We start from the raw sequence: 23,409 nt of genomic DNA, 5'->3' as shown, positions 1-23,409 counted from the left end.
CCATGTAAGAGCCTATAAGTAACTATTATTAAAATAGATGAAAATGTTATTAAGACATACAGAAAGAGCTTTCATTTGGTAGCAAGGTTTTCATTGTGATCCCTTTAAATGGACCTATTATAGTTCTTGCGTTTATTATTCCTAATTGCAATATTATCATTGTAGTATTCATTCTTTGCAACTGCAAAAGATGAAGGAGGAGAGGAACTGGACCGGCCTTTGCCAATCTTCGTTCAGGTTGAAGACATTAATGATAATCCTCCTGTGTGCCAGAATGCTTTGACTATATTTGAAGTTCAGGAGAATGAAGGATTAGGTAAGACATCATGAAAGTAACTATTATATAAATCATTCTCACTGTCTGAACATTGTTTCCATTTGATGAAACTAGAATTAACAGTTTCAGGGCCCAATTCTGTCACATTTATTCACTTTGAATAGTGCTTATTCATGCAAATTGTCCCACTGACTACAGTTGGATTGTTTGTGCAACTAAGCTAGTCATGGTGAGTGAGAGCTGCAAAATCAAATCCTCAATGCGTAAAACAGAAATGTCATTTAAAATACAATATTGTGCTCTCCTACAATCACAATGCTAAAATGTACAATAGAATTTGCTTTCCTTTTTTAAGATAAAAAGTATGGTTTGCTCTCACTGGATAAGTGCTTTGATTCTCCTGTCCCTTATATGGATGCTACATTGGTGTAACTACATTAATTTCAATAGAGTTACTTCTGATTTACACCAACGTTAGTGAAATCTGCCCCTAAGTCTCTACATTACTTGTTCAGAGGTTTTAAGGCAAGAACACCCCATTATGATAATCTACTCTGACCTCTTGCACAACACAGGCCATAGAATTGCACTCAGTAATTCCTGCATCAATCCCATATCTGTTGATTGAGCTATGTTGATGCATAGCTTTAATATAAAGCTACTGTGTTTCTTCACAGTATTTTCCAGAGAAAAGGCGAGTCAGGTAATATCTTTTATTGAACCAACTTCTGTTGGTGAAGGACACAGGCTTTTGAACTAGACAGAGTTTTTCTTCAGGTCTGGGGAAGGTACTCAGAGGGTCACCGCTCAATACAAGGTGGAACAGATTGTTTAGTGTAAGTGGTTAACACACATTGTAAGAGACCATTCAAGGTGAAGTAGTCACTTAACACCTCTGCAGTCATAGGACAAAAAAGGGGGTGTGTGGATTACAGATTGTTGTAATAAACTAGAAAATCCAATATCTTTATTAAGACCATGATTTTTAGTGTCTAGCAAAGTTATGAATTTAAGTTCCCAGCTTCATCTTTTGAAAGTGTTGTGCAGATTTCCTTTGAGGATGAGGACTGAGAGGTCAGATGAGTGATTGTTTTGTGAAAAGTGTTTGCCCATGGGTGATATGGTATTTTTGTCTTTTATCATTTTTCTGTGTGAATTCATCTGAGAATGTAGCAAGTGTCTGGTTTTACGCACATAGTTGTAATTGGGGTATTTAGTGCACTATATGAGGTACACCATATGCTGTGATAGGTACGTGTGGGACTCATGCATCTTAAAATGTGTGTTGTGGGGGATACAGATCACTGTAGCACTGGAGATATGTCTGCAGGTTTTGCATCTGTTGTTATTGCAGGGTTATGGAACAATCTGTCCACCTTGTATTTACCTGTGACACTCTGAGTACCTTTTCAAGATCTGAAGAGGAGCTCTGAGTAGCTTGAAAGCTTCTCTCTTTCACCAACAGAAATTGGTCCAATAAAAGCTATTACCTCACTGTGATGGGGTGCCTACTCCACATATGCCTGGAAAGGTTTAACGTGGACCTGAGGGGCCAGGGTACCTGGCTGCATCTGGAGGGACAGCCAGGCCTAACTGAACAAGAAACCCAGCTGGGCTGGAATAGGCTGGATTATAAAACCAGAAAGTTTGCAGCAGAAGGAGGCTGCAGGGAGAGGGCCTGCAGTCAATCCCTGGGAGCAGAGAGGAAGAGAGGTGAAAACCCAGGAGGAAGAATAAGCCCTGGGTTTCCAGCCCTAACAGAAGGGTAAATCCCAGAGGAGTTGTGGGGAAAGGAAGCCTGTGAGGGCTAATTAAGAAGAAGCCCAGGGAAACAGCAGCAAGGGGTAGGACTATGCAGACCTGGGCTGTTTGTTGTAGGGTCCCTAGGATGGAACCCGGTGTAGAGGGCAGGCCTGGATTCTCCTACCAGCCACTGGGAAATGACACAGGAGTGGAGGAGATGCCAACTGCACAAGCTGGTCTGGAAAGACTTTGTTACCTCAGAAGGGGAGGAGTAGAGTGACTTCGCTGGAGGGGCTGATTCACAAAGAAGTAGTATCCTGAGCCTGGAGAGAGAGGGGCCATGGTGCAAGGAAGGGGGCATCAGACCTGAGTGGAGATAATCCACAAGGAGGCGCCACAAGGAGGGGCCCCTTGTGGTGAGTGAAGCCCACCATACTCGCCCACCTTGTCTCTGTAATATCCTGACTACACGGCTACAGCAACACTGTAAACAATATTTTCCAGGCAATTGGCATTTTTATGGTATCTGTTATATTCCTACTAGCAGCATTGTCTATAGTATTTGATTCAATGGGAAAATAGGATATATTGATAGATGTGTTATCTAACTGACTTCATTCTTTCCTTGACCCTAGGGAGCAATATTGGAACTCTGCGTGCTACAGACATGGATCAAGAAAACACTCTTAATTCTCGCCTGCAGTTCCGTATTGTGGACCAGAACCCCAAAATCCCTTTAGATAACCTCTTTATTATCCAGCAAGAAGCTGGGACTTTCCAGCTATCTAGCCCTTCATTAAACAAGCGGGTAGTTTCGAATTATTTTATAAGGGTGGAGGTGACAGATAAAGGTCAGTACAAACAGCCCATCACACACTGAAATAATTTCATTCGTCAGCTTTCCTGTTTCAGTGTTCAGTATCCACGACGTTCATGTTAAGCGATTCCCAGACAGGGCATTACAGGAAGCAGCAGTATTGAGGGCTGCTCTTCTTACTGAATTTTATTTAATTGTTTTAAAGATGCACAGAGAAATGACTCATAATGTGATCATTAAATTCAGCAAGCACTAGGGCAGAGGGTTCACTAGAATTCTCCAGTAAGAGGTTTTCTACTGCATGGGAATCTCTGAAGGGTTTGCATGATTTGTGATGTTTCCACTGGTTTTATTGGAAAGCATTAATGTCTCACTGAAGAAACTTCAGTGAGTTCAGTGCAGCTGGCCAGAGAGTCCAGATGGTTTATACAAATATTCAGAACAAAAGTTCATCTTCAAAAAGGTTTTGCAAGACTCATTATCCAAGAGCTCAGAAATCCCTGATGGTTAACTGAATAGAAAGTACGTACATTTTCCCATTAAAGATTAAGGGCTTCATCCTGAAGTTCTTAGCCAAGCAAAACTTACAAAATTTACATTGACCTCCATAGGAGATAGAAGCGCATAGAGTAAGCAGGATTACATTTCTCTTACATTAATGAAACAGCGTGGTTTAAACAAATGATAGAACTTCAAAAGGCTTGGTAGTTGGCTTTGGAAGCTCATTTAGAATTATATCTAAACTACTTTGTTTAGGATACTCACTGAGTCCTGGTTTATGATGAAAATACTGGGATCTGACTATGTCTGAACAATTTACAGTCAATCAGAGCAGGCTTTTTGGACCCATAAAACCAACTAAGGGCTCTCCCCCATTTGTGGCACATTCCTGGATTTAAAACAAGGTTGTGAGGTCTGCTGCTGTCTGAGTTCACTGATTGGCATTCTGTTAATTATGTCTAGTTTAGGCCCAGCCAGGGCTGGCTCCAGCATTTCTGCTGCCCCAAGCAAAAAAAAAAAAAACCCGTGATCGCAACCGGCGGCGGCAATTGGAAAAAATAAAAATAAAAAAAAGCCGCGATCGGCGGCGGCAGTTCAGCGGCAGGTCCTTCGCTCCTAGAGGGAGTGAGGGACCTGCCGCCTCTGAATTGCCACAGGTGCCGCCCCTCTCCCTTGGCTGCCCCAAGCACCTGCTTGTTAAGCTGGTGCCTGAAGCCAGCCCTGGACCCAGCTATAAGCAAAGATCACAATGTTCTCTGATGACCCACATAGGGGAAAAAAGACTGATATCTCTGGATGGGGGAGGGAGGAGTCTCCTTTCAATCTCCATGTTATGAAGAACACAAAAGATTCATTATCTTCCTGCTCCTGATCAACAGTGGGGCGAAAGTAAATTTGGAAAAAGGAATAAGAGTAAGGATGGAGGAAATATTGAGAGAACTAGGAAGAGGCAAGGAGAGACTGAGGGAATCCCCGTCAAAGTATAAACTAATTGTGACTCCCAATATCTTGTGGCCAGGCTTTCTCACAGCAGTAGGATTTTGCTTTGATTGCTACGTTGTTGTTTTGCCATGTTGTATGCTTGTACAATGCCTATCGCATTGTGGACACTTGAAAAAAAACAACCCAGGTTTTCTGCAGAAATGTTGCTTGTGACATGCTTTATTCTGTTTTGTACAGTGTTCACAACATTGTGTGATGTGAAAATAAACGTCATTGACATCAATGATCAGATTCCCATCTTTGAAAAATCAGACGTGAGTATTCCTCACAATATTGTTTCTGATGTTACAAGACAAACTTTTACTAAAGCTATGGCCAGATCCAAAGCCTGCTGAAGTCAATGGGAGTTTTTCCATTAACTACAATGGTCATTGTTAAGGCTGCTAGTGAGCAGTAGAGATAACATTATGCCTCTGCAGCAAGGCCTGCCTATGAGATCTAAATAGCTGCGGTAAACAGATTTACACACACAAATCTGATAGTTTATTCTAAAGTATGAAAATAAGTTAAAATGTATACTGCTCATTTAAAGGGACAATATTGGGAAATCAGGCCTGAAATTTAGGTTTTATAAAGGGGGGAAGGGGAGTGGAAATGAAATGGATTAAAATGGCTTAATGTAAAAAATTTATTTGATTTAAGATTTCCCCTTAATACCATTGCAAAAACAGTGCTAGTGCATATGCACCAGAAAGTGAAATTAACTGTAATCACAAGTGAAACTGACCAGTCTGTTTTCTTTCTGTAAAGGGAAAGTGCAAAAGACAAAGAGCATGAATGGTGAGGAATGGATTAGATTTAGAAAGTTTGCTCAGTTCTAATAAATTAAAATATTTCTAGTAATACAGAAATAATTGTATGTAAATATATACATTTTAACCTGGCAGCATCCCTTCAGTTTCTAGACTACAAGGATGTAAGGCTTTTAAAAAAAGAACTATTGAAAAAAAAATTGTAACAAGCTATTTGGGGCAGATTAAATAGTTGGAGGAAACATGTCAAAGGCCAGATTATGCCATCAATTACACCTTTGTAGCTCCGTGACTTAATTTTACAGATATTTGATTTCAATTAAATAATATTCTGCAATTTCTTTCCAAAATAATAATAGCAATATGAACCATACATATACATAGTTATAATTATGATCTATTTAAAAGATAAAAACATTTATAAATTAAAAAAATCAATCTAACCACTGCTTGCATGAGAAGTATTACTTATTTTTGTAAATGAATTCAACTGTTAAGGAAAAAAATCTTTAAGGAGCATGTTGGCAATTCGTGAGGTTTATTGTTGACATATGTCCAATGTATCTTTTGTGTAAGGTTTGTACAAGGGCCTAGAAATTTCAGATAGGCACTTTTAATTAAGGAATGATTGAGGGTGAAATCCCTGATGGTTAACTGAATAGAAAGTACCTACTTTAGGCTGGTATAGCAACCACTACCCATCCTTGCCAATTAAATGGGGCACTCAAGCCAGTTGATTGACATAACTCTGCTTTTTGAGTTTATCATTCGGATGTTTACCTAAGTTAGAAGAATGGATGGTCTTTTTGGAAGTGGACTAGGACTCAGGACACTGGGTGGAATTCCTGGTTCTGCCACAATTTTTCTGTGTGACCTTGGGCCAGATCTTCAAAGACATTTAGGCACCTAACTCTCATTGATTTCAATGGGAGTTAGGTATTGAAATACCTTTGAGGATCTCAGCCTCAATCTTTTTATGCCTCATCTGTAAATAGAGAAAATATTTCTCTACTTCCTTGTGTGGTTGAACTCATTAATGATTGTGCATCACTAAATTGTAGCACTGAAGCCCATTTCCTTGAATGGTTCCTGATGTTTCATGTTTCAATTTTCTTTTCTCTTTAGTATGGTATTTTGATTGTTCTTGAAGATACTCCAGTAGGAGAAGTAATACTAGAAATTCAAGCTACAGATGCTGACGAACCATTCACTGGGAGCTCTCATATCATTTACCAAATTGAAGAGGGAGATCAAAATAAAAACTTCATTATAGAGACAGACACCAAAACAAATAGGGGATTTGTAAAGATTAACAAGGTAAGTAGATCTCTTTAATTCCTAAATTACAGCAGTACAAGTACATTTTTTCTTTAAGCCTTATTTTTTGTTCTTAAACAACATCCAGTAAGCTTTTTTTTTTAACTGCTTGCTGATGGATTATGGATCTCCAGAAAACACAGCTTAAAATGTGTGTCTCATTGGTTCCCCACTGTAAAGCGGTGAGCTAAAGCTTTGAATATTGAACTGGAAGGAAGTGGCCAGTACAGTAGCAATAATTAAACTACCTGCATCCTAAGAAAAATGAAAAAAATGAGGAGGAAGCCCAACATATTACAAAAATTGGTAACTGAAACCAGAAAAATATCTAGAACTCTTTACAAAATGGCTGTACCATAGCAGAAGGTGTGTTTTAACTGTTAAGTGTATCCCAGCCCTATGCCACATACAGTGTAACAAAGCTGGTAATAGTTTGTAGAGCGCTACACAGCAAAGGGTTTTGATTTCCAGACAAGTTACCCACAAAGAGACGTTTTCTTTGCCCTTCAAAATATGTATGCCTTTTATCACTGTTACACCAAATGTTGTACCTGTTACCCATGTCTCTTCAATTGAGGAAAACTCCATACAGACTCAAAATTATATTTTAATCTTTACTAGAACATCAGAATGAAATAAATTTCTCATTCTAGTCAATAAATTAAAATATTCCCACAAGGGTCGCTTGTTCCTTATGTGGAACTTGCTTTGATGTCAGTGGAGTTATTTTGACACATTGAACATACAGTGTCCCTTATTGCAACTCTTTTGTTTCTTTAGACTATATCACAAGATATGATGATGGTATGTTGTATTGTAGATCTTTGTTCTTCACACACACACTGTAAGGTCACTGGAAAACTAAGCCAAGTAAACATTACAGTGTCTCACAGATATTTGTTTGTAATACCATACGAAGTAAAAGATATCTGTTCCGGGATGGAATCTTAGAGCTGGTGAGCATTTCCAACCCATACTGACTTTTACAATGGGAGTTGCAGGTGCTCAGTATGTCTCAGGAGCAGGACAAATGTAGGGTTTGTTTCTGTTAAAGTGAACACTGACTGAGACAAAGCCAAAGTCAGTATTTACCTTGATAGATAACAAATCATGTTGCTCACTGAAACAAGAAGTCAGCGAATATATAGTTAGAAATACCAGGAAAACTCTGTATTATGACCATAAGTTTAAAAACCAGAGGTGCTTTTCCTTTGAAATTAACCTTCTCAAAGGCAGTTGAAGTTAGAGAGATCCAAAAACAAACAAATAATTATTCATCATCTAATGGGTAAAATATAGTTTTCATTACCTCACCTGCAGTCATTTTGGGTGCAGTCATTCACATGTTCAGCTTTCTTGATTAACATTGTTCTAGACCTCACTATTATTGCTTTCCAAGGATATAACCATTAGAAACCTATTAGCTAATTGCATAACTGTTTTCAACCAATCATGAGCCAGAGTCTTTTTGTATGTAACAATAAATATTATTGCTATCAATGGAATTGGACATTAATTGGAAATGTTACTTGTTGAGGGACACTCCCAAGATCTATTCGTTTTGAAATAATTCTTTCTAGTGCTGTGCTGTTGTCCTCCTACATGATGAGTCTGCCCTATCTCTTCATTACCTAAGATATACTCTGTCTCCAAAGCAGGGGAAATGGTACCATTGTGTCTGTTGGCTTCAAATTAGGGGAGAATCAATAGGTTGCCTGAAAGCCTTACTTTTAACTTCTTAGTTTATCTTCAGCATTGAGAATACCCACCCTCGTGCTTCCAATTCCCCCAGGGATGGAAATCTTCAAATGAGTTGGAGATTATAGGCATACATGAGAGATTCCTCAACCGTTTATCTTATTGAAGAGAACAGTGAAATGATTGTTTATTGCAATCTCTCCCCATTTCCCCAGGTTCTTGATTTTGAAATGTCTTCAACATACAACCTGACAGTCAAGGCCACAAATCCAGAACCTTTGGTACAAGGAGTACAGTATAATGCAAGCTCCACTGCCTATTTTGGAGTTGTTGTGGTGGATGTGAATGAAGTGCCAGTTTTCTCTCAGAACATTTATATAGGAAATATATTTGAAGATGTTCCTGTAGGTACTTTGGTGATGACAGTGACAGCCAATGATCCTGAGGGGGACCAGATAAGGTAAAACAAAAAACAAAAATCCCCACAACCAAACAAAAAAACCCTGCCTTCTATTTATTTGTAGTTTTTAGCATTGACTGGGATTCTCACATCAGTTGTCAATCTAGTCCTAAACCAGTGATCATCTAGATTGAAATGCTGTGGTTTGAGAGCAATAGCACATCTGTGCTAGGAAGAGGACACATCCAAACATAGAATACAAGGAAATGCAACAATTTTTTCAATGTATGTATAGTTTACATTTGATTGTGGAAGATAATACAAAACAGTTGGGTGTGTTCCTGTTGCAGTACATGGTCTTCTCTGCAGCAAACTCCAGGGTAGAGACTTTTGTATGTACCTGTATTATAGCAAGAATAATTCCAATGGAGCTCATGGTTTATGAGATTAATAATGAAAAATAGGCCAAAGTAAATCTCCAAAGAAAGGCACTGTTGACTTGAAAACAATCCCTTTTTCCTGGATTTGTGGTTTCAAGTAGGTTTAATAATGAATGAGTTGTGTATAAAATATTCCTAGATGGAGACTAAGAATAAGCAAGAGGACAATGATTTTTTTTCATTTCAGTAAGGCACATGTTAGTGCTTTTTATGCAGCAGAACACACCTACAAACTAAACAAAGAGTTTAACACATCTAAAGCAGGTCTTCAATAATACATTAGATTTTTTTTCAAATCAATCTTCTTTCGTTCAATTCTCAGAGTCTAAGCCTCTGTTTAGGATGCAAAAAATGCTCTGACACTACTAATGTACAATTCATACTGAAGGTTTTGCGGAAAAATAAAAAACAACATTAACTAGTTTTGAGGAAAACACCAAGCAAGCTAATGGAGTTACATGAAAGATGAATCTGACCTCAGGTCTCCCCAGCACCACACATATGAATGATCTATATTTTACACTGATTCCATAAACTTGGTTTGTCTCAGTGAAAATGCCAGTGGTGACACCTAGAGGACAGCATTTAAAGATGGACTGACAATCTCTCTGCCCCTGATAAATTAGTGTGAAGGGGAAACACTCAGGGCAACAACTTGTGCTCTCTGCCATGCACTAACAATCACTTATAATAGCTCAGTGGTTTGCACATTGACCTGCTAAACCCAGCGTTGTGAGCTCAATCCTTGAGGGATCTGGGGCAAAAATCTGTCAGGGGATTGGTCCTGCTTTGAGCAGTGGGTTGGACTAGATGACCTCCTGAGGTCCCCTCCAACCCTGATATTCTATGATACTGAAGCATGATGATCACAACCTCTGACTGTAATACATGTCTCACCACAGACAGTAGTGTTGTAGCCTTGCCAGTTCCAGCATACTAGAGAGATAAGGTGGGGGAGGCAATATCTCCTATTGGACCAACTTCTGTGGGTGGGAAAGACAAGCTTTTAAGCTTACACAGAGATCTTAGAAGGTCTCTCAGATCTGAAGAAGAGCTTTGTGTAAGCTTGAAAGCTTGTCTCTCTCACCAGCAGAAGTTGGTCCAATAATAGATGTTACCTCACACACCTTGTCTAGTTTATCTACACTTTCTTCTATCACTGTGCCTCATACAAATCCTCTCTCCTCCCCCTGGTAGAGTATACAGGTACAAACATTATTTTTGTCTTTATCCTATACGAAAAGGCAGTATACTCCCTGTTGCTGACCATTAAGGTTAAGGCCTCTTTACTTGCTTGTCTTCTAAATGGTGCAAGTGTCATGGAATGCATTCAGATGGCTTCCACTGTGGCTGTTTGTCATGGGGTCATTGTCCCTGGAACTGATGTTGTGAGTGTCCCCGGTAAGTGGTAGATCCTTAAACCAAGGCCATGATATTCAACAGTGAGTTACATAACTCTAAGCTTTATTGCTCCTGTCTGCATGTTATGAGATTTCCTTATTCCCTTCCCTAACAACCCAGTCAACAACCAGCTACCCTACTTCATCTTACTCCAGTATCTGCCACTATGTCCAAAAGTGATATATAAGCACATTAACTAGATGTTTTTGCTAACTTAATCAGTAGTGAAAGAATTAAATATTGATATTTAAATCATCATTTGTCTTCAGAATTAAAATCCTATTGAGATTAATAGGAGCAGTTCATACATATCTCTGAGCTAGCTGTCTGCATACTCAGTCAATTGTCAAACAACACTGTTTACACTCTGTTTAAACTGATGAAGTATCAGAGGGGTAGCCGTGTTAGTCTGGATCTGTAAAAAGCGACAAAGAGTCCTGTGGCACCTTATAGACTAACACACTAATCGTCTGTTAGTCTATAAGGAGCCACGGGACTCTTTGTCATTTAAACTGAATTTATACTCATGTCACATTTTAAAGATTCTTTGTAAATTAAGGATCTAGAGTCATTTTAAATTAATTATTTGGGAACGTTAAAAAATCACAATTATACAGCTATTATAACTGCATTAGACACAGGGCACAGCTTTTAGATTGTGGTAGTAGGACCTCCCTGAGCATTTAGTCTCATATTTTTTTCACTTGTCTTTAACCCTAACTGAAGGGCAGACCCCAGGGCATCTGTTGAGTTGTCTCTCTCTTTTTTGGTGGAAGGACGATCAATTTTCCCCAAGGAATTCTATCCTTGGCCTTTAGATATTCTACTAATCAAGCTATTTACCGATAGTTTTTAAATCAGTACAGATAATTTAATGTTTAACCAATGAAGAGACATTTGCTTTATAAAAATTATTATGGCTTGGTACAGAATATATATACACATTTATATTTATGCTTTGTGAAGGTACATGTTGAAAAGCAACAACAGAAACTGGCTGCGGATTGACACATTTTCTGGAGAGATATATACCGCTGCTCCTTTGGATCGAGAAGTAGAACATGAATACAAAGTAGAAGTCACTGCAACAGAAGAAAGTAAGCAATGAAAGCACCATGTATGTTTTCCAAGGCTACATGCACAGCTAACAGCAAGACCTTGACTTTGTCTGATACAACTATAGAAGTTGCATTGTCAAATTATTCTTGATGCATCTTGCTGTTTATGCTTGGGAGGATATATTCGTTTAGGAATTACTTTCTGTAAAATGAAACTTCAAATTATTGATAATATGGATTAGGGCTGTCAAATGATTTAAAAATAATCTCAATTAATCGTGAGATTAAAAAATTGCAATTAATTGCAGTTTTAATCACACTGTTAAACTACAATAGAATACCAATTTCAATTTATTACAAATATTTTGGTTGTTTTTCTACATTTTCAAATATATTGATTTCAATTACAAACAGAATACAAAGTGTTAAGTACTCATTTTATATTACTATTTTGATTACAAATATTTGCACTGTAAAAAAGATAAAAACAAGACAGTGCAAGATACAAGTTGAAGCATGAAAGGGCATATGAATGTTTAGCATATCTGTCAAGTAAATACCTTGCAACGCCGACTACAACAGTGCTATGCGAATGCCTGTTTTGACTTTCAGATGACATTGTAAATAAGAAACAGGCAGTTTTATCTCCCATAAATGTAAACAAACGTATCTGTCTTAGCAGTTGGTTGAACAAGAAGTAGGACTCATTGGACTTGTAGGCGCTAAAGTTTTACTTTGTTTTGTTTTTGAGTGCAGTTATGTGGAAAAGTAATAATTCTACATTTGTAAATTTCACTTTCACGATAAAGAGATTGCACTACAGTGCTTGTGTGATGTGAACTGAAAAATAGTATTTCTTTTGTTTATCCCGGCAGGGGATTTCATATTGCCAGCTACACTGCATGGATGGCTAACAAGACTGGGATGTATTTGGGTTGAAATCTGTCTTTTAAGGCATAAACCCAGGTTTCCCTAATTAACTAGAACACAACAGCAATTACTTAAATTGTAATACTGTCCATTGTTTTTGACTTATCAAAAGAATTGTTGACATTACTGGGGAAAGAGAAGGTCTTAGATGAAGAACTAGATTGGGGCTGCTGTTGCAGGGATGTGCAAAGAAAGGGAGACAGCTCAGGCAACCATATCCTGCCTTTTGCCTGCTCACGCAGGGAATAGCCAAAAAGCTGGGGTTTGTGTTCACTCCAAAGAGGGCTTGCTGGATATGGTGGCTTAATATATCTCCTCTTTCACCAGTTAGCACTCAGAAGCCAGCACTAGTCAGTCAGAAGTGGCAACTAGTGCCACGTTTAAAAATGTGTAGGGGTGTGTTAACACCCCCATCCCCCCCACTTTTTAAAAAGTGACACTAGCTACCACTTCTGGCTCCAGAGACTGCCTCTGTATTCTACAGACAGAGTAGCTCCGACACCTGCCTCTCTCATGTTGCACCACCATACCCACTCTCTTCAAGGCCACTGTGGCTGCAAAATCAACAAGCCAGCCTCAGGCGACCGTGAATTTGAAGTCTACGACCTGAAGTATAATTTTGCACTGTTTTAAATTCTATAGATAAAAAATCTCAGAGCTCCACAGCAGTCTTCATGCTATACATAAAAGATGTGAACGATAATCCTCCCCGGTTAGCAAAGGGTAATCATCTATTCTTCTGCCATCCGCTCCGTGGAGGAGTAAGAGCAGAGATCCAGGCCACCGATGATGATGAACAACTGTATTCTCCAGAATTCACTTTTTCTCTCGGGGGTGGTGAAAATATAAAGAGTGACTGGGAAATTTCTAGAATAGATGGTAAGTTTTTCAATCATATGGAAAATGTAGCATGTGCATGTATTTATTGTGTATATTTAAGAAATGGTTGGATTCCTGTTTCATTCTGACCTTTGTGTGTTATATTCCGTACATTGAAATATTTAGGTGTGTTGAGAAAATAATACATATTTGAGTACATGATTATGGCAACACTTTAGATTGTTGTATTTGGCTTTATTTTACATTGATAAAACCCATTGTCTGTAAGAGATGACACTTTTATTTAGTGTGCTAGCAAACTGGGATTTTTCTGACAAGAAGAGAGAAGAAACACATGTGACTCAAAGTGCTCTGAGAGTCTACTTCAATATAAACAGTATAAAACCGTTTTTGATAAAGAAACAGAGCAGCTAGAGTATACTGTGCATTAGAGACTTTTCCCAGGACATTGCATTTTTAAGGGTCATATTCTGATGTTGGATGTGGCAATGTGCAAAACCTGACTATAGATTTATGGTATGTATTGTAGCTAGAATGTTTGGTGAAGGTTCCCCACTACACTGGCTTAGTTTGCATGCATCAAAGGGGTGGCTTGTCCTGCTAGGTGACCTTGGGGGCACTTTTTAGGAAAGCCTGCCATGTTAGGTTATCATGGGATGTAAAATGAGGATGGCCAACCCAGCTGGTTTAGATATTCTGAAATGGTTGCATGAGTGTGGAATTCCTTCTGAATATAAGAGGTGGTATATTATAGAAGTTAAGATGCAGAAGGCACTGGATGAGATTCTATGGCCTGTGTATTGCAGGAGATGATCATAAAGGTCCCTATGTGGTTTTGCAGGGGGCAGAATAGACCACATGTAAGAACTTTCTGAGCTTCTGAGTCCTTCTCATACATCCACCTCTGCCCCACCCTTGGCCTGTCCTAGAATATCCCCTGTGCCTGGGGTCCCTGCAGAGGCGGCATAGAGCTGATGGAGGCAGCTAAGTGCCAGACACAAAGGCTGTCTGCACCTGGAGTTATTCCCCAGGGGCCCTTGCATCTGCCCTGGAGCTCCTTTACAGCAGCTTGAATGGATTGGGGAACCACTAGATCTTAAAAAAAAAAAAAAAAGACCTGGGCAGTAGAGCATCTGCAGGTGGAGGTGTTTAGCGAAACTGAGCACGTTTTACAGTTCCTCATTGTCCTGATGTGTATGTCCTGTTTCATGTTAACAGGCACCCATGCTTACCTTTCCCCAAAGCACACTAATCTAGAGGAGAAACAGTATAGCATTCCATTAATAATTAACGACAACGGAAAACCACCTTTGGAAGGAAACCTGGATCTTCAAGGTACGTTACACACACACACAGCATTTATGTTACTGATTTACAGAGAATGGCAATATTCATGGACAGTTCTATAGGGCTGATAAACGATTCCACTAATCTTATGACATTTCTCTTTGACTGCAGTAAACATTTGCAGGTGTTCCGATGAGGAGAGATGTTTTATAGAAGTAGAAAACCATCCTGGGATGCCAAGCACAGGCATGGCAGTTGGTATTCTTCTTGGAGTATTGATATTCATCGGTAGGTGATATTTCTTAGAGACATGATTACTTTAATGTCTCAGTTTAACATTATTCATTGTTTTAACTCCCGTGAGCCTGTGGAACACCAACATTTATGGTGCCAACAAGCATGATTGTAAAGTTAGATTGTATTGCACAGGATCTTATTCGGATAGGCATGAGCTGATGGAATGCCGGCAAACAGATTTATACCTTTTCCCCAAAACCAAGACAGAATGCTTTTGAGTATTCTTTTAATAAACTTAAGCACAAAAGGAGTCGGGATGACTGACTGATGAGATCCAGTCTCCTCTTCTCCCCCCCCCACCAATCCCACCCAGTAAGTAAATAAACAAAAGAATTCAGAGCACAGTCTGTGATTTTTGGATGGCGTAGCTACAGCCAGCAGACTGACTGACTGTGACTCAGATTTAGAGAGGGCGAAAATATCAAAAAGCTAAAATTAAATAAAATGTAGACATCATATCCGAAGGGATCAGACAAACGTAGAAGATGATATAAAGAGAAGTTATGTAAGCTTTCAATTACTTCAGTTACATAGGAAAAAAGAATGGGCACCAGAAAACAAGTTTTCTGCCCTGCAACTAGGAAAAGGAAACCAAGATTTTGTGATGACACTTGCTGTGTAATTCACAAGCCTCTGGAACAAGAGAAACTACCTATGACTATAATTTGGTCCTTAGAAGATGAAAGGGGGAAGGAGGATAGAGTGTGATTCAAAGAAAGCTAAGAGAATGGAAAAAAAGCCAGGATCAGAGTTTGCGATTGCCAGAGAAACCCTTTACATTAGATCTATGTTCAACCCTCTGAAATCACTATTTCCCTGTAATGCCTTCATCCGATCTCTCATTTAATATGAACTAGAGACAAAGTGTACCATAGGAAAATTAGATTAACAGGAATAGCAAAACATGACTCCTAGTACTAAGGACTTGATCCCACGTCACTGCCTTACTTGAAATTTCTATTCGCTGTTGGTTTGCCAGCAAACTCAGTGAAGACATTTTGTCCAGCTCTATGCTGGCCTACTTTAAAGAGGCCAGTGAAAGTAAGTTTTTAAAAAAACTGTATACGACTCATGATTTTTAAAATAAACTACTAAGCCAAACATACAGTTTCACTTTCACACATATAAAGGACCTTTTCCCCTTTGAATCAGGAACAAGAACCATAGCCACTCAGACAGATTTAGCAGGGGGTTCAGAGCTGGGCAATGAAAAGGATGAGAGATCTGGAAAGACTTTCATGTGTGGAGAGATTGAAAAGATTAGGATTCTTCAATTCAGAGTGGAGACTAATAAGAGGTGACACAGTAAAGACGTCCAGAGTAATAAATGGTGTACAGAGGATAACAGTCACTCATATGCTTTCTCAGAAGAGAAGAACAAGGGGACATTCACTGAAAATGAAAGACAATAAATTTAAAACTGATAAAAAGGAAATTTTTTTTACACAGTGCAATAATTGCCACAAAATATCATTGAGGCCAAGGGCTTAGTACAATTTTAGAAAGAGACGGAACATTTATATTGATAGTGAGAACATCTACAGTTACATTAGATTGGATAAGAAAAATGATAAGGGATAAAACCCCTCATGTCTCAGGCCATGAAATAACCTCTAACTGAAGGGGATTAAGGAAGAAACCTCCTCTCAGGTCATCGCAGAATTGTCCAGTATGAGATTTCTTATACCTTTCTCTGAAGTATTCTGACCACTGTCAGAGAGAAGCAACTGAACCAGAAGAACTACAAGTCTGGTCCAGTTTGGTAATTCCTATATCCCTAAAATCCGTTTCGTTCCAATTAGGGATGGGAAAGTATTGTGAATAGTTTGTATATTAATAAAGCTTAATCCCTTGCTGAAATACTTTAAGAATGTTTTAAAATTCCCTTTATTAGGCCATGATTTTTCTTCTCTTTCAGGTTTGGTTGTAGGAGGTGTATTTCTCAAAATGAAAAACAAGAAAAGGAAAGAACTTAAGAAAAATGCAGTTGAGTCAGCTGAACTGAAAACATTAACACAATAATTGTTTATTTTATTAGGGGAACAAATGACTTTTGTAACTCAGACCTCCCATAAATGTATTTTCAGAAACTCTTGACACAAACACATACATGCAGGTTCCCCCTGCTGCCCACTTCTATTAGATATTAAGATTCAGTTATAAAATCTATATACAAGGTTCAGTGGCAGCCATTAATAAAAATATCAGCCCTTGCCAGGAGTTAACGTGTGATCCCAGAAACTATTAGTAAATATTGACTGCTCTATATTCTTAGAGAAAGTTTTCATTTTCCTACAATTCTCTTTACAACAACAAGTTAACAGAGTGTCAATCAATTTAGGCTTCTCCCACAAAGTGGGAGGGATCCCTTGACCATAAATTTAACTGCTCCCCAAAGCTAGCTATACCTGGAGATATTCTGACTTGGACCACACCTGCTTATATTATTACATTATTCTTGTAAATTTAGGACAGTAAGAATGACTGTGACTCACCAATATATTAAGCAACCTAGGTTAGTGAAATAGTAGGTATTTTAATTTTCCCTTTATTGCATGTATCCACTGGGATAGTCTATATTGTTTGCGTAAGCACCATTGTCCTCCTTTAGTGTTCCAAGAAGAACAAAAAAGAGAGATTTTTTTTTAAAGTCTGTACAAATTTGTTGATGTGCTACTGTATTATAATATTGCAAATAACTTCTGGCTCTGTATACATTAGATAGTAATTATATGTTCTCCCAAGGGCTTTATTGCTGTCCATGAAACAAGGATATAAAACCAATGCTGTTGGTGGAGTTTAACACAAAACTTTCCATAATAGAGACCTGAAATGGTAACTTGCCAGTGGGCTGTGCCTAATTCATGGTTTAAAAAACAGGCTTATATTGATGAATTATTTGGCGGTACACTGATGAAGGGTTGTTTGTTTGTAAGTTTTTATTCCCTGCTTAAAAAAAAACAAAGTATGCATGTATGTCCCAAATTTGAAAGGCTATGTTTTTTTTGAAAGGGATAGAAAAAAAGCCCTTCTGAAAGGGAGGTGAGGGGTGTGGGAGGGTGGGTGTTTACACAGCAATTTTTTGGTCACTTTTGTATAAAGTACAGAGCTGGAAGGAAAGGAACATTACTTTGGTAGCATTGCATTAAAATATGTTTTCTTAGAGTACTGCCAATAAAAACTTTGCTTTTGGCCTTCAGCCATGTCTCACCACATCACATTGTCCAGCTGCTGAAGGTTGGAGAGCTTTGGTTGTTTGCTGTGGGGGTTATTTCATCTGCTGAAGTGTATTTTATGGTGGGAAGATCAGTCCATTGTGTTTGACACTAAATTACGTCAGAGGGTGCAGTGTTAGGGATGAGTGTATTTATATTTTTATAGATCATATAAATAAAATAAATGATTAGGAATCAAAGACCACCACTGCATTTGTATATACCAATGTGGTTCTATCTCAAGAGGGAATATGCAAAAGTTCCATTTTGTTTTAACTTCTGTTTTAGTTTCACTCAGTCAGACTGTCTCCCATTTAGAACACGTAACTTTTTTGTAGGACGGTAAATACACTCTATGGTTCACCTGTATTCACCCCAGCTAGAAGACGTCATACTGTATTATTGAGTTTGACACTATGAGCCTGATTCTACCTTTCTTGTGCTCTGTCACAGAGCTCTTATCTCATCCTGTGGAGATGCAGGCGCTGTCTCAGTTTCCTCACCTCCTTTGAGTAATTTACCTTGCTCTCTGCAAAGCTTCCCTCCCAGCTGTGAATAGTTTGGCCTTCAGGACAAATTAAAAAGTCTGCTTGGTCTAAGGTAAGGAAAAATCCAAAAGAGAACACCCCCATTCCATATCTTAATCCTTCAGTGCAGGGACCTCACAAAGTCTTTCATCTTCCCTGGGCCACAGCCCTCTCTTCAAGGTGTGTGAGACCTCAACCTCCTCCCCTCAACAAGGGTTTACCCTTCTTGCAGCTAGGGGTCTACAAACAATCCTTTGCACTAGGTTGCAGGGGTCTCAGCAAAACTATTTCTATATGGCACTATTAAGGCACAGAACAGCCTGTGCCCTCTCCCTACCATGGGCTCCAACACTGAGGCCCAAAATACTAAAGTTCCTAGCATCTCCAGCCTCAGGTGTTCCTGCTTTACTTGTCCCCCATGCTTGTCGGCCTGCCTCTTAGGCCTTCTCCCCAGTCCTTCCACAGGTTTCTTCAGCTCAGCCCCTCCCAAGCTCCTTCATGGGCTCACTCTCTGCTGAGAACCCTACTGCAGCTCTCGGCCCTGACTTAGCCCTGGCAGAAGTTTGCTGCTATCCATGTCTCCCTTGCCAGAGAACAGGACCTGTTCCTTTTGACTCTGTATTGAGGAAGGCAAGTGAACTTCATTAACCTCTCTTCCCAACATGCTTTGCTATCAATTTACAGTGCCTGGATCCTTCTGGGAACTACAACTTCCAGAATTCCTTGCTCTTCTGGGCCAGAACTCAACCTGAGCCTGCCTTTGTAAGACCAGCACAGCCTGACACATGCTCTGTGATGCAGGGCTCAGGCTCTCTGCCTATTCCTTACTGGTGAAACAAAGTCTGTGCTGATTGCATCTAGGGTAAAAAATCCTGCTGGGAGCAGGGAAACTGAGGCATGGGTGAACGATGCTTTGTATCAGACCTCTGCTGGGAGAAGGGAACCTGAGGGTGGTAAATAATACTGCTAAACTCATGATACCTGCCAGAGGGTGTGAAAATCCTCACAGGGGTATGAAGCAATCACTTGATGAAGATGGAAAAGAGGGGGAAGGTTCTTCTTAGTGTATAGTTTCAGGGTGGTCAGTCAAGATGTAATTGATCCCAATGAGGAGGAAGCACAACTCACCTCTCTCCAGGAGTATGAAGAATGGGACTCATCTTGGGAGAAAATAGGGAGATTCTACCTTGCCCCAGGACAGGGACCACTCATCTCCCAGAAGCACTGTAGTGCCAAGATCCACCCTGCAGAGGGACACGTCTCTCATGGACACCCTTACCAGTCAGAAGTATTGAAGTGACAAGAGCATATGGGAGCCCAGGAACTCTGCCGATACTTATTCTGTCCCTTTTTCATAAAAACGTGTATTGGTGTGTGTGTGCGTGTGTGTGTGTGTGTGTATATTTAATCAGCGGGATTGTTTACTGACTGAATGTATGATGTTTGAATTAATAAGTAATAGCAGATACTCTGTCTAGAAGTGGGATTCCAGAACATCTCTGGGATACTTGGCATGTATCCCTGCTCTGCTCTTTTTTGAGGGGGAGAAACGTGGGAAATCTGTATGTACAACTTATGACTTCTGTTTGATCTTGGGGGCTCTTTACATGTATCTGTGTCAGACTGCAGACTCCATTTTGGATGTGCGGGTCTTTACCTTCTCTCACCTCTTACCACCATGCTGGACTGGCACTCCGAAGGCTGATGGAAAAGAGCTGACAATAGAGGGCCAATGACAATGTCCCATTGAAACTGAATTGCTCTAAACAATAGGCTGGCTCCCAGGGCCGGTGCAAGGAAGTTTTGCGCCCTAGGCGAAACTTCCACCTTGCACCCCCCCCAGCCCTGCGGCAGCTCCCCGCCCACCCTGAGGTGCTCCTCCACTCCCCCGCGGCAGCTCCCCCCCTGCCCTGAGGCGCCCCCCCCGCACCAGCTGCCCACACCCCGGCCTGGGGATCCGTGCGGCAGCTCTGACCCGGGGGTTCCCCTGGACTGCCGGAGGCGCACTGACCCAGGGGAACCCCTGGGCTGCCTGCCTGTGGCTCAGACTCCCTCTCCCTCCCAGCGCTGTAGCCGCTGTAAAAAAAAAAAAATTGGTGGCGCTGCTTTTTGGCGCCCCCAAATCTTGGCACCCTAGGCAACCACCTAGTTCGCCTAAATGGTAGCACCGGCCCTGCTGGGTCCTCCCCAGGAGAACTGGTTTCTCAGGGGAGTGGTCACCGAGCAACAAAGTCTGGGATCACCTGAAGAGGCTGATCTGCGGGGCCACCTGTTTGAGGGGCTAAAAGTTTGTAAATGGAGTCACAGGGGAAAGACACAAAGGAAGTTTTGGGCAGGAGGGGGAAGAGGATGCATTCGCCAAGGTCAGAGACCGCAAACTGGGTGGGGGGTAGGGGGAGGAAGAATCCATGTTTCAGAACATAAGCTGGGCACTGCAGCAGAAGGACCCTGCATGGCCTTAGAAGACCCTGGACCCCAGACCAAAGAACACTTCAGAGTGGTGAAGAAACTGAGGCAGGGAAATGCATGTAGGGTTTATTATTGTTGTATAGTTCTGCGTATTTCTCGTGCAATTAAGTAAAGAGCAATGGTTTTAGAATCCTGTGCAAAGTCTGTGTGTGTTGTGTTACACTATTCACATTGCCCTTGAAGTGATAAACCATGGACCTGTGACGTTGCACTCCATATGTTTTATGAAAATATGTTTATAAGTGTAAATATAATGTAACTGGAATATGCTTTATGCAAAAGGTCTCTTGTAAGGTATCATGACAAAGCTTATAGTCTACTGAGTGTGTTCATCCTATTTGTATGAATGTATCATTCTTGTATCTGAAGCTAGAAATATGAAGTATTACTCTGAAGTCCTATTGTAACTATGCAAAGTGTGGGCTATTAATGGTGGTTGAGAATCTTGATGGCTCCCACCAACCAGGACAATTGGTTGTAAATGGCTCTGTTTACTTGTAAGCCTTCCTGTGTTCATGTGAGTCAGGCCGGAAAGAATGGAGGGTTGGAGTCTCACAGGACATGTGACCATGTCACCTGGTACTGGAATCCATCTTAAACATGGTGTTTTTCCAATTATAAGGGGGGGGGGAACCCAAAGAGACAAAGGATTCCCGCCTTGGGCCAAAGCTATAAAAGGGTGTGGAACAGAACAAAGGGGGCTGCAGTCATGAGAAAACCCCTAGTTACCACCTGAGCTGGAACTAACAAGAACTTTACCAGGGGAAAGGATTGGGCCCAGACTAGGAAGGAGTCTAGTCTGTGAAAGAAGCTTATTGGATCATTTCTGAGGGTGAGATTTACCTGAATTCAGTTTCTTAATGTATTAGGCTTAGACTTGCGTGTTTTGTTTTATTTTGCTTGGTAATTTACTTTGTTTTGTCTGTTATCACTTGAAACCACTTAAATCCTACTTTTTATACTGAATAAAATCACTTTTGTTAATTAGTAAACCCAGCGTAAGTGATTAATACCTACAGGAGCAAACAGATGTGCATATCTCTCTATCAGTGTTATAGAGGGCGGACAAGTCATGAGTTTACCCTGCATAAGCTTTATACAGAGTAAAATGGATTTATTTGGGGTTTGGATCCCATTGGGAGCTGGGTGTCTGGGTGCTGGAGAGAGGTGACCTGCTCAGCTGTTTTCAATTAAGTCTGCAGCTTTGGGGGTGTGGTTCAGACCCTGTCCTAATGCCTGCTTTTAAAATACAGTACATCTGTACTAATCATATAATCATAGACACTCTACATGGAAGAGACCTAGTCAATACTCAGCCAATCTCCAAGTTGATGCACGATTGCACCCTACACTACATTATCTACTGCTTTGCCTGTTAAAACTGGCAGAAATGTATTGCCAATTCTGTTTTTTAGGATCTATGGCTCATTTGGAATAAGACATTCCATATCATGTGTGTGGACTATGGAAAAAGGGAACTTAGGAAGAATTAAGAACCTGGCCCATAAAATCTTATAGATCACATTGATCGTACTGCTTCGTGTGGCAAAGGTGTCTCCCCATCCTTCCTGTCTAACAGGTATTCCTAAGTACAATTCATAAGGAGTTTTGGAAGATTTTTTTGAAAAATCAGTTTCTCTTGTTATTGCCTCAAAACTGGATGGCAGCTTTAGTTAAAACTGGTATGTTGTGACACTATGCAGTGACTGTAACTGACTAGGATCCTATGTGCATTGATCAGAGAGGGGATGCGCAACACACACTGACCAGAAGATTACATACTACCCCTCAATGGATGAAACTCATCTCCAGCATCTGAAGCCCATGGCAGTTCAAATCCCAGACAAGCCCCCACTTCTGTGATGGTCACCGAGTTGGCTGATGCTAGGGGATGAACTAGAGATCTCATGAGCCTTCTGCTTGAACCATAAAGCCAGGTCCTCTAGTTGGACGCAGTAACAGAATCACATACTTGACTGATTGGGTATAGAAAGGGACATATAACACCCACTGACCAGTGAGTTATGGCTACATTCGTGAGCGCTCAGAGTACAGTTGAAAATGCCTGAAGATACTCAGAATGAAAATTTAGATTCCGTAAACAAAATTTCAAGTGACTTGAGCCAGGAAAAACATTTCTAACTTGTTCATTATATTACATGTTCCAAAAGCAAAACAGAAGATAAAAAACATGTAACAGCAGATCTTTGAACTTATAGCTGAACAGCTTGTTCTTACATTGCTAGGTATTTGTCAGCCAAATGATGCAGAATGGCTAAAATAGGTAGGCTTGTTATAAATACAGTGGAGTAAGCAGAACCATAGGGCTATACACAGGGGAATCAATATAAACCAAGTGCAGTTCCGAAGGACATCACTGCAAGTTAACTCAGCAGAATGATGACAATGTAGTGTTATGTAACTTGCAGTGAATACTG

General features: G+C 40.2%; 1 protein-coding gene across 2 annotated transcripts in view; it reads left to right on the top strand.

Moving 5' to 3' along the window:
• CDH17 (cadherin 17) overlaps positions 1-20,348 on the top strand; it is a 42,075-nt gene extending 21,727 nt beyond the window's left edge. The window contains exons 9-19 of one of the 2 annotated variants that reach the window (XR_004644781.1): positions 166-316; positions 2,656-2,871; positions 4,518-4,594; positions 6,218-6,409; positions 8,323-8,567; positions 11,315-11,445; positions 12,979-13,215; positions 14,395-14,511; positions 14,635-14,751; positions 16,679-18,575; positions 19,187-20,348. Coding sequence is in view for 1 of the 2 variants with exons in the window: in XM_034763287.1 (XP_034619178.1) it covers positions 166-316; positions 2,656-2,871; positions 4,518-4,594; positions 6,218-6,409; positions 8,323-8,567; positions 11,315-11,445; positions 12,979-13,215; positions 14,395-14,511; positions 14,635-14,751; positions 16,679-16,782 (1,587 nt within the window). In the remaining variant the exon portion in view is untranslated. Of the gene's footprint in view, positions 1-165; positions 317-2,655; positions 2,872-4,517; positions 4,595-6,217; positions 6,410-8,322; positions 8,568-11,314; positions 11,446-12,978; positions 13,216-14,394; positions 14,512-14,634; positions 14,752-16,678 lie in introns of both variants that reach the window. The other variant, XM_034763287.1, reaches the window with a different exon arrangement.
• Positions 20,349-23,409: the final 3,061 nt, after the last annotated feature.

Source organism: Trachemys scripta, chromosome 2, assembly GCF_013100865.1.
Source record: "Trachemys scripta elegans isolate TJP31775 chromosome 2, CAS_Tse_1.0, whole genome shotgun sequence".
Taxonomy (NCBI): Eukaryota; Metazoa; Chordata; order Testudines; family Emydidae; genus Trachemys; species Trachemys scripta.
This window is presented reverse-complemented; position numbering and strand designations above follow the sequence as displayed.